Genomic DNA, 11232 nt, shown 5'->3' with positions numbered 1-11232 from the left:
TAAAATGATACCGATATCGAAACGAGAAGTCGGATTTTATCAAAAACAAGAAACCTCGTAAATTATCTGCGAAACCGATTTCGTGAACAAGATATTGGTGGGGGGGGAGAGGATTCATGTATACGTTAAGATAACGTTAATGAAAATATTTTCTTTTCTTTCTTTTCTAAAAATACAATCGTTGTATATTAAGAAAATCATTTTCCACGCAACAAGAGTTGGGAAATGTTCGGAGAGAAAGAGAGAAAGAGAAGGGTGTAAAAGTTGTTACGATGATTCATGATTCGATCAAGGACTATGTGGAGAAAGGCGAAAAAGAAAATGGAAATAAGGGTAGACAGGTTTCTCAATAGAGCATAGAAGTTCGCATATTGCTAATTATTATTTATTGATATTTATTTGTAAAGAATGTACATAATAAAATTCTACGATATCTCTTGAAATTAATCTTATGTTAAGATAATGCATGCAACGATACACAACCGTAATTTAATTGCAACGTTATAAAAGGTTTAAATTTTTGATAAATTGATGCTACAAAATTCGAATCGTTTATTTTTCTTATCTACTATTAGTAAAGTAGATTATATTATCATGTAATTGTTGATAAGATAACTTTCGCAAAATTGACAGATAAAATTCTTAAATCAATTGCTGATAAGATAGATTTACGATAAAGAACGGAACAGTAGTAGAGATGTCGCCACTGTATTATTCTCATGATTTTATTTTGACTGCGCATGCGCGTAATATCGTTCACTTTGATACTAGCACACAGTTGGTTTATTCCATCAGTTCTCTAGTGGCCGGTTTGAGAAGGACTGCCACGAGAGTCAAAAAAAAAATTATATTTTATTCTGCAAACTTATCCATCGGCGCTTGCGCTATTCACATTTAGAACGAGAATCTGACGAATATAACAACGATGTCGTATTGTACGCGAATTATAAGTGCACAGGTATGCTTTGTATTTTTTTAATTAATGATTATCGATTTAATGAAAGAACAAAGAAAAAATACATTGCAGAAAATGTTATCGATCCCCGATTACGAATTAACGAGCACGTTTGCATAAGAATATTCTATTGACGGACGAGTTTGTTCTCGAACTCATTCACTTGACCTCTTTTTTTTAGAGAGGTCATTGGTGACACTAAAATAGTATTATTATGTGCCAAAATTTATAATGACGAATAAGAAGAAATCGATAAATAAAAACGATTATCAAATGAATTCCTTTTATCGATTTAACTTTATCTCTTATCTTATTTATATAATTTTAGTTGTCATTATTAAAAAAACTTTTTATTATATTAAAATTTAGAGTCTTATTGTTTTAGTGTAAAATGAAATAGAAAACAATTTAAAAAGAATGAAAGAAAAAAAACAAATTCATTTGTCACATGATACTGTTACAATCTACTTTAATTGAATTCTTAATTCGACGTTATGTTTTCAGCTGGTAATTTAAATACCTTCTTTTTGTACATTACGAATACATGTGTGTCTTTTTTATTATTATTTTTTTTTTATGTATATATTATTTTTTTTTTGCATATTATTTATTCAAATGTAAAATGCATTTCTTCTCAAAGCCTTATTATATAATCGAGATCGAAAAGTCAATGTAGATATATGTATCATGCTCTTTCTATATTTTTAGGTTATAATTTCGAACATTGTATAGTGTATCGTTCATTGGCGCGTTAAATGAATGATGCTTTCTCTTTCTCACTTCAAAGAAGAACGTTCGTAGAATATGATACGAATTTCTTATATAATATCTAGGATTTCAAAAAAATAAGAAAGAATAAGTCTAGTAGATATTCTTCAATAGCGTATCAATCTAAATAAAGACACATTATCATAAATAAATAGAATTAAAATGAACAACAATAGAGTCACTCGTAAATTGCGAAATACCTTTTTATTGTTATCTTTAGCAAGTCATTTTATCTGACCATATCTTTCACAGGAAATTGCATAATAATATCAATAATAATAAAATAAAATCTGTATTAATTAATTGTTTTATTTTTATTTGTTTTATTTTTAATTGTTTTTTATTAATTATTAATGATATCATATATGTATATATATATTACAATTTTTTATTATGAGGATGTTGACATTGTATATTTTTAGCAACGTAGTTCTATCTATTAATAGCAGACAATATACATAGTAGATAAAATTATATGAATTTTTTCATACCAAGCGGTGTTGCAATTTAAATACTTCCAATGAGATTTATATCATATGTCAGTGCTGATTAAATTCTTGCTACATGTATCGCAATAGATTATCATATTTCACAAACATGTTTATATCCAACTGGAGGCAAAATCCTTTAACCTCTATTAATTATTGCAATATTATAATTACTGAAAGATATGTATCTCTTTCAGAAATTTGCTGTCTTTGCGACAGAAATCCAACAAAGATGTTTCAGTGCAAGTCCTTTAAGCTTTGGCGCTGCGAAAGTAGCTATGTCAAAGTTCGACAAGACAAGCTACTTACCGTATGAAAAATTAGAAAATACTCTAAAGATTGTTAAAAAAAGGTAAAGATTAATTTTAAATTTGATTTAATTTTACTCGTTTTATTTTTCTTTTTTCATAAAAATTTATGTTCGAAGAGTGAATTCTTTTCTTTAATAATAATTAAATATTATTGCAGATTGAACCGGCCATTGACATTGTCTGAAAAAATATTATACTCTCATCTCGATGAGCCCAATAAACAAGAAATCGAACGTGGTACAAGTTATCTTAGATTGCGTCCAGATCGTGTTGCGATGCAAGATGCAACTGCACAGATGGCTATGTTACAGTTTATCAGTTCTGGTAAATTTTCTTATCGTTTTATAAATGATGATTTTATTTATTTTAATTAGGTGAAAGGGGGGAGGGTTATCGAATATGTTAACGCCTTATTATATAACTGTAATATTCAAATTCAGAATGTAGACACTTATCTCTTTATAATTGTTTAGTTAAACTATTTTTACATATATTTTTTACAGGTTTACCAAAAGTAGCAGTTCCATCGACCATTCATTGTGATCATTTAATCGAAGCTCAAACTGGTGGAGATGCAGATTTAAAGCGAGCAAAAGATATCAACAAAGAGGTTTATACCTTTTTGAAAACAGCTGGTGCTAAATACGGAGTTGGTTTCTGGAACCCTGGTTCGGGTATCATTCATCAGATTATTTTGGAAAATTATGCTTTCCCTGGTCTATTAATGATTGGTACTGATTCTCATACACCAAACGGAGGTGGCTTGGGATGCCTATGTATTGGTGTGGGTGGTGCAGATGCTGTTGACGTAATGGCAAATATACCATGGGAATTGAAATGTCCTAAAGTTATTGGAGTTAAATTGACAGGAGGTTTAAAAGGATGGACCAGTCCGAAGGATATTATTTTGAAGGTAGCTGGTATTCTAACCGTTAAAGGAGGTACAGGTGCTATTGTTGAATACTTTGGACCCGGTGTTGACAGTATCAGCTGCACTGGAATGGCAACAATTTGTAACATGGGTGCTGAGATTGGTGCTACTACATCTGTATTCCCTTATAATTATCGCATGCAAGATTATCTTAAGTCAACGGGTCGTAGTGAAATAGCCAGTGAAGCTGATAAATATAGGGAAAAACTTTTAACTGCTGATTCTGGCGCTAAATACGATCAGATTATCGAATTGGATCTTTCCACCTTGGAACCACATGTCAACGGACCATTTACACCTGATCTTGCTCATCCTATTTCTAAATTAGGTATTAATTAATTATATATATATTGTCTTTTAATTTTTGTTCGTATAAAATGGAAAGTTCGTTGTTTAATATAAATTTGTTTCAGGTGAAACTGCTAAAAAGAATGGTTGGCCTAATAAAATCGAAGTTGGTCTTATCGGCTCATGCACAAACAGTTCTTACGAAGATATGGGTCGTTGTGCAAATATTGCTAAACAAGCTTTAAAGCATGGATTAAAAGCAACATCTACATTCAATGTTACGCCAGGATCCGAACAAATTCGTGCTACAATTGAACGCGATGGAATTGTAAGCTATTTTTTGACTCAAATTACTAATCGTTACTTAATCTGTATTTTAAAATTAGTTTTGTTACCAGTTATCGAATATCTTTAAGAAAGACTGGTAATTTCAATGATATCTTAATTCTAATATCACGATAAACCACGTGTATGTGCTTAATTATGTTTCTAAAGATTAATTTTTAAAACTAGTCTAAGAATTTTTATAATTTTAATAATATTCTTATTATAACTTATGTTGTATGTGTATACATTTCTGAATACGTGCCAAATATTGGGTATACATAATACGTATATTCACATACTATTTAATTACGTGACTTACGCCAATTCTTAATCTAGATCAAATAAATATAATCAATAAATAAAAAGAAAGAGATATTTTCTTAATATTCTGTTTTATTATTAGGCAAACATTCTTCGAGATTTTGGTGGCATCGTACTTGCTAATGCTTGCGGCCCTTGCATCGGTCAATGGGATCGCAAGGACGTTAAAAAGGGAGAGAAGAATACTATTGTTACGTCTTACAATCGTAATTTTACAGGACGTAATGACGCCAATCCTGCAACTCACGCATTTGTTACAAGTCCAGAACTCGTTACTGCCCTATCTATTGCTGGTAGATTAGACTTCAATCCCATGAAAGATAAATTAAAAGGAAAAGATGGCAAGGAATTTCTTTTGGACAATCCCTTTGGTCAGTTATTTATATCTATTAATTTTTAATATAATTGTTTAAATGAATATTATATTAAACAACTCATATTTAGTTTACAGTGTTATTTGCTAGTTTTATTTATCAGTAACAATAATCAGTATAATTAATCAATAATTGTTTTATAAATGGCTAAGTAACTGTAATATATTAACATTCTCTTAATATACAGGCGATGAACTTCCTAGTCGTGGATTTGATGCTGGTTTAGATACATATGATGCACCTCCCTCAGATGGTAGCAAAGTAAAAGTTGATGTAGATGCGAAAAGTCAAAGATTACAATTACTAGAACCATTTGACAAATGGGATGGCAAAGATCTTACAGAATTGACTGTTCTTATTAAAGTAAAGGGAAAATGCACCACTGATCACATTTCGGCGGCTGGACCGTGGCTTAAATATCGTGGTCACTTGGACAATATTTCAAACAATATGTTTATTGGGTTAGCATTATATTTATATAATCAAAATGATAACTCAATAATCAATAATATATTCTAAATTATTATTTTCAATTCTCAGAGCTGTTAATTCAGAAAATGGTGAAGTTAATAAAATAAAGAATCAATTAACTGGTGAGTGGGGTGCAGTACCTGATGTAGCAAGACATTATAAGAAAAATGGAGTTAGATGGGTCGCTGTTGGTGATGAAAATTATGGCGAGGGTTCTTCTCGCGAACATGCAGCTCTTGAACCACGTCATTTAGGAGGTCGCGCTATTATTGTAAAAAGTTTTGCACGTATTCATGAAACGAATTTGAAGAAACAGGGATTACTGCCTTTAACGTTTGCCAATCCCAGTGATTATGACAAAATTCAACCTACAGATAAAATCAGTCTTCTTGGACTGAATAATATAGCTCCTGGCAAGGTATTAACTATTAAATAAAGATGTTTTATATATAATTTAAGAATAACTATACATGCTATTTTTTTTTATTTCTGCAGCCTGTGAAAGCAGAGATCAAACACAAAGATGGAAAGGTTGATGTGATTAGTTTAAATCACACATTAAACGACCAACAAATAGGTTGGTTCAAAGCTGGCTCCGCTTTGAACCGTATGAAGGAAATTGCATTGGGAAAATAAGATCATTATTTTCTTGTAAAAGGGAAGTGAATATAAAATGTCAAATTGAGAAACGTACATAATTTTATCTAGTTATGCATAGATCGTTTATAAACCACTCGAAAACAGTTCAATATTACAACATTGTTGTATTCATAGGTTTTACTCCTCATTAGAATTGTTTCAGGCAAATGTCACCCCATATTTCAATATCATTAATGTAGATATATAAAATTCAAACGATACTTCCGATTAATTTTCACAGGATACCTTAAAGCTTATAATGAATTATCAAAAGAACATATTCCATAGATTTTAAGCTATTAACGTATCTAGCGAATTATATTTTTTTGGGGTCATTAAGAACATCGATATGGCTCCAATCTCTTTTTCATCGTGGTTTCCTGCTTATTCTCATTGGGTAAAGACGTTAGTTATTGGAATATCATGTAGATTTATTTACAATCATCTATGTAAATGTAATGTAAAATGATACATGATTTATGATAAATAAGGGGGTTGCTCGAAATGGCGACATTAGAATTTGTCTTTATCCAACAAGTTATTATGTACATATTCACAAGACGTAGTTTTATTGTCTATGTAAAAATCTTTTAAGTACGGATTATATAAATTATATGGTTATTGACTGACTTAAAAAAAAAAAAAAGAAAAATGTACAATTGCTGTCAATGAAATAAGAACAAATAAAATACTCGACAGTATTTTCAAGTCGATGATTTTATTTGATTATGTTTCTTCCGTGTTTATTTTTTGTTATTAGATTTAATATGTTGTGTTACATATTTATGAGCTATTCTATACAAAATCGAAATTACCTTTTAACTGAGTTAAAACTCTTAAAATATGTAAAAAAAAAAAATACATATTATAATACACGTCTCTTTTAATAGTTATATCTTTCTTAAAAAAAGATACATTCTTCCAAAATTATTTTTGTTCACTTTATCAGTGTTTATTCTTAAGAAAACAAATTGCAATAAACGTAATTAATAACTATTCGTTTATTCACATAACAAACTCTGAAAGGATTTCAAAAAAATTACAATATCTATGTTTCTTGAATTTTTTTTACGGCACAGGATTTATATTATATATGAATGATTACATATATAGTATATAACATATATAATTTTAAATAAAAATAGAATCAATTGTGCATAGCATGTCGCAATCTTTTAAATTTGGCGCGATTAATAGGTATATATATAGTATAACTTCTGTTAGTCTTGCGCATGCGCGTATCCCATAGCAACACGTTTTCAATATACCAAACATACAATCCGTAGTTAGTAAAAGACAGAAGTGTTGTGTTGTTCTATCCTAGTTCTTATTGTTAAATATAATAGTTTATAATTAACGCGCACCAAAGAAATATATTTATTCAGTTGTTTATAAGATAATGTCAGTGGAAGGGCAGTTTTTTTTATCTATTACAGGCTCTATTGAATATGCAGAGTTCTACAATACCGATAATGCATATTGCAAATACGGGTTTCATTTTGGTCCCGAATGGAGCGTTGTTGCTGTAAGTAATTATGTATCTCAAATGATTTTATTTCAAATTTTTCACGAGTTTCTTCTATTTAATTTCATATAAAGTTAAAAAGAAATGACAAAATAAAATTACTATAGAAATATATTAAAGTTATCGTTGTAAATAACAATAGGTTTCAATCATCGAAATTCTATGTGTGGTGGATTGAAAAGTTTTGAACTTAACATAGAGTTGCAATTTAATTTTGGTCGAACACAATTTTATATATATATAAAACGTATAGTTCTTCTCTTTGTTGCAGCTCAAAACTTTTCAACCTACCCTAAAATTTTTATATAATATTTTACTATAAATTAAATTGAATTATTTTTTTCAGGGAATCGAAGAAGGACTGACGCAAATGTGCAAATGCAGTAACGATCCAAGAAATCTTATTGTTTGGAACTTCCCGTTGGAAATAACGTTTAAAAGTACAAATCCCCATGGATGTAAGTATAATCGATGATATACAATAAAAAAGAAAAACAAAAAAAAAATAGAATAAATATACGTACAAAATCTTTTGTTAAAAAAAAATGATTAATTAATTGTTGAAAAAATTGCAATAACGATTAATTTTAATAATCGATGATATATTTTTCAGGGCCGCAACTAATAATGTCTATTTACGGATTAGATATGTTTGATCATGATGTTATCGAAGGTTACGGTGTATGTCATTTGCCTCTTACAACGGGATATCACGAAAAAAGGTAATTTAATGCTCATTTTGTATTGTTCAAAATTATTCTTCTTTTTTTTTTTTTATTCTTATCTCAAGGGGAGAAAGAAAATTAATTAGTTAGAAAGATGGATTTCATACCTGAAAAAAAATAAAAAAACGCATTACGTTCTTATCGTCCAACAGATTAGAGGATAATAATTTATAAATTGAAATTAATATGTATCATTGAACAAAGTAAATGATAAAAACATATTTGAAGTATCTATTAACGATAAGATATCGAATTTATATATTTGCAATAATTTTAAATATTTTATCGCAAATAATTCGTCTCGCGTTTATTAATTGTTTAAATATCGACGATTACAAAATTAGGAAAAAAGAAAAAAATAATTGCAATTCTTACAAGAACTTTCACACATTCGAATGTTTCATTATTTGATCATTTTATTTTATTTACACAGAGTTTCCGTTTACATTCCTCAATCATCTTCCACGTTGCAACAATTAGCTGCTTGGTTGACAGGTAAAAGACCAGAATTAATAGATCCAGCAATATTGGCTTCTGGTGGTGGACGAGAACGTGAGTTAACCAGAAGTTACATGATGTAATTTAATTTAAAAAAAAATGCTACTAATTACAACCGTTGCTATTAAATACGGTATAATCTCGTTTATTTTACGAGTAATTAATACTTAATACTAATCGCAATTTTTACAAGCATTTATAAACAAGATTCCGATGAATAAGATTTTCTAATTTAATATTTTTTTTGCAACGGAATTATTTTATTATATTTATTATATAAAAATAATAAAATCGGATTCTCTCGAGTAAAAGAAAGAATCAAACGATAAATCGGATATGAATCTGGAGATAAATGTTTTTATGTATTGCAGTGACACGTATGAAGGTTCAAGGACACGTTAATCTGACCTTTAACGTCGTATTGAAAGATTTTTTAAAGCTGGGTTACAACAATGGAGAAGATAAAGGAAAGTAAGCAATAATTCTTGTTTTTCCTTTTTTTTATTTTCTTGTTTATCGTTTCTTCTCCAATGTAAAATGTTACATTTCATTTTTATCTCTTTGCTATTTTCTTTTTTGTTTTGTTTTGTTTTTAAACATTTCCGTTTAGCTTTATTTCCTTTTCCTCGTAATAAATTCTCATTAAAATCTACTTGTATACTCTTATAACATTTATTTCATTCAATTCAATGCCTATGCTTTGATCCGTTTATAAATACGTTCTTAGTAGATGAAATGCTATTGCTTTTTTGCCATTTTGTTTAAGTTTTCTTTTCTTTTTTTTCTTCTTCTTTTTGTATTATTATTTTGTCCTTATTTCATTTTCAGACTTTTTGATCTTTGTAATATCCTTAATACAAATATTTCAGAGTTCAATTTAAATTTAAATTTCTACGAAAATGTTTAATCTCTCCTATCGAACGTTATAATAATTTATTTGAATGAAAAGAAAGAGAAAAAAAGAAGAAAGAAAAATAATAAATAATATGCGAAAGGTGTCTTCTAATGAACGTAATATAAAGTATAAGGATTTTAATTGAAAAAATAGGATTTAATATAATAAAATGTAGTAGTAGTAGTAGTAGTTTCCTGTAATTTTGAGGAAAGTAAATTGGCGTGCTGTGTCATGTAAAATATCTTCATTAATATTCATATAACGGGGATGTTTCGTAAAACGTAAACGGTTATGATACTTTGGCTTTACGAGTATAGTTTCCTATAAGAGAAACCTTAAGGCAAAACGATTTGGTTATTGTCGTTAATCACAATGACAATTTGACAATACCGGAAATTGCTATGCGATAGCATAGAATTAAACGACACCTTCATTGAGATTTGGATGAAATTGCTCTCCTGGGATATTTGCTGTTACGGTGAACCAAAAGTTCGTGCATTTTTTAATATTAATATTTACAAAGTAAATTTTTGCAAAAAAAGAAAAAGACAACAACAATTCATTACGCAGTTTATAATATAATTTATAACACGAACTTTTGCTTCGCCATAATATTTTATCTTTCAATGTTTTTTAATCTTTTTTCCCTTTTACATATTATATTTATGATTAAGTTTTAATGTGTATGAATAAAAAGAATACTACGGTGAAATGTGAAAAAAGAAATGTGGAAAAGAAGAAAGAAGGGAGGAGGGCATGCGTTCATTTATGTTTTATTTTAACTTTTACGGATTTACAACGTTGAAAGAAGTTATATATGATAGAATTAGGAATTCTCTGTAGTTTTTCTAATTTTATTAGTTCTCTTTATTCTTTTTCTTTTCTCCTCCTTTACTTTTATCAAATAGAAAATGTCGCAGAAATCGCTAATGACCAAAACTTAATTTTGGCAAATTAAATTTGAAACGTGTTTAATATTTAAACAAAATCAAAAAGTCATATTTAGATGTTATTTTTTTGTTTTTCAAAGTTGAACAAAGTTTCTTAAGATCGATTACCGATTTCAAAGGTTCAAACATTTGATACTTATATAAAATTAACTGACGTACATATTTATAATGCTTATCACTTATTTGCATTTAATTGACGATATCAAATATCGTCTAGAAAAACAATAAACTAATAACCTAGTTTTTCGTTCCACGTTTTTGCCTTTATTTAAGGAGTTGCCATTATAACAAGTTTAGATTGAGAAAGTATAACTAACATAAACTTCTGCATTTCGACTTTGAAACTGCAAGAACGCGTAACGCGAAACATTGTGACTAATGAAGCGAAGATAGTAATGAGGAAAATAAATCGAGCCCAGTTTTCAGAAAAAAAAATAAAATAGAACAAAAAGAAAGAAAAAGAATGGAAAAAGAAATGAAAAATATTTTCTTATATTTAGGTCGAATAAAAATTTGTTATTTTAACGTATAACGCGTAATTTGAAAAATAACAGCGTATTCTTTTGTTTCCTCCTTTTTTCTTTTTTATTAAAAAAACTTGATTTTTAATTAATTAATTATCTTACCGAAACAATATTTAGATTAATATTTAAGGGTAAAAGAAATAAATAAATCATTTAATAATAAGTTACGTTGATAATGCATAATATATAAATATATTACAGTCAAATAAATTATATTTTATTCTTCTAAGTGTGTAATTACA

At 28.5% G+C, this 11232-nt stretch overlaps 2 protein-coding genes across 3 annotated transcripts; both read left to right on the top strand.

Moving 5' to 3' along the window:
• The first annotated feature begins 782 nt into the window (after positions 1-782).
• On the top strand, positions 783-6752 carry LOC122517050 (probable aconitate hydratase, mitochondrial). Its single transcript, XM_043635371.1, has 9 exons — positions 783-958; positions 2409-2563; positions 2680-2846; positions 3026-3781; positions 3867-4069; positions 4472-4760; positions 4951-5224; positions 5304-5652; positions 5730-6752. Exons 1-9 carry the CDS (start codon positions 926-928, stop codon positions 5868-5870), a joined length of 2367 nt encoding a protein of 788 aa, XP_043491306.1. The 5' UTR covers positions 783-925; the 3' UTR covers positions 5871-6752.
• A 205-nt stretch (positions 6753-6957) lies between these two features.
• Positions 6958-10043, top strand: LOC122517053 (B9 domain-containing protein 1). 2 transcript variants are annotated; one of them, XM_043635380.1, is made up of 6 exons: positions 6958-7398; positions 7745-7856; positions 8012-8120; positions 8557-8675; positions 8993-9092; positions 9491-10043. In XM_043635380.1, the coding sequence occupies exons 1-6, from the start codon at positions 7273-7275 to the stop codon at positions 9564-9566; spliced, it is 642 nt and encodes a 213-aa protein (XP_043491315.1). In that variant the 5' UTR covers positions 6958-7272; the 3' UTR covers positions 9567-10043. The 2 variants fall into 2 exon arrangements, with proteins under 2 accessions (XP_043491315.1, XP_043491314.1); XM_043635379.1 differs by having other exon boundaries at positions 9450-10043.
• The last annotated feature ends 1189 nt before the right edge of the window (positions 10044-11232 follow it).

This window comes from Polistes fuscatus, unplaced genomic scaffold, assembly GCF_010416935.1.
Source record: "Polistes fuscatus isolate 324 unplaced genomic scaffold, CU_Pfus_HIC Scaffold2, whole genome shotgun sequence".
NCBI lineage: Eukaryota > Metazoa > Arthropoda > Insecta > Hymenoptera > Vespidae > Polistes > Polistes fuscatus.
The sequence above is the reverse complement of the archived record's forward strand: the minus strand, read 5'-3'. Positions and strand labels throughout refer to the sequence as shown.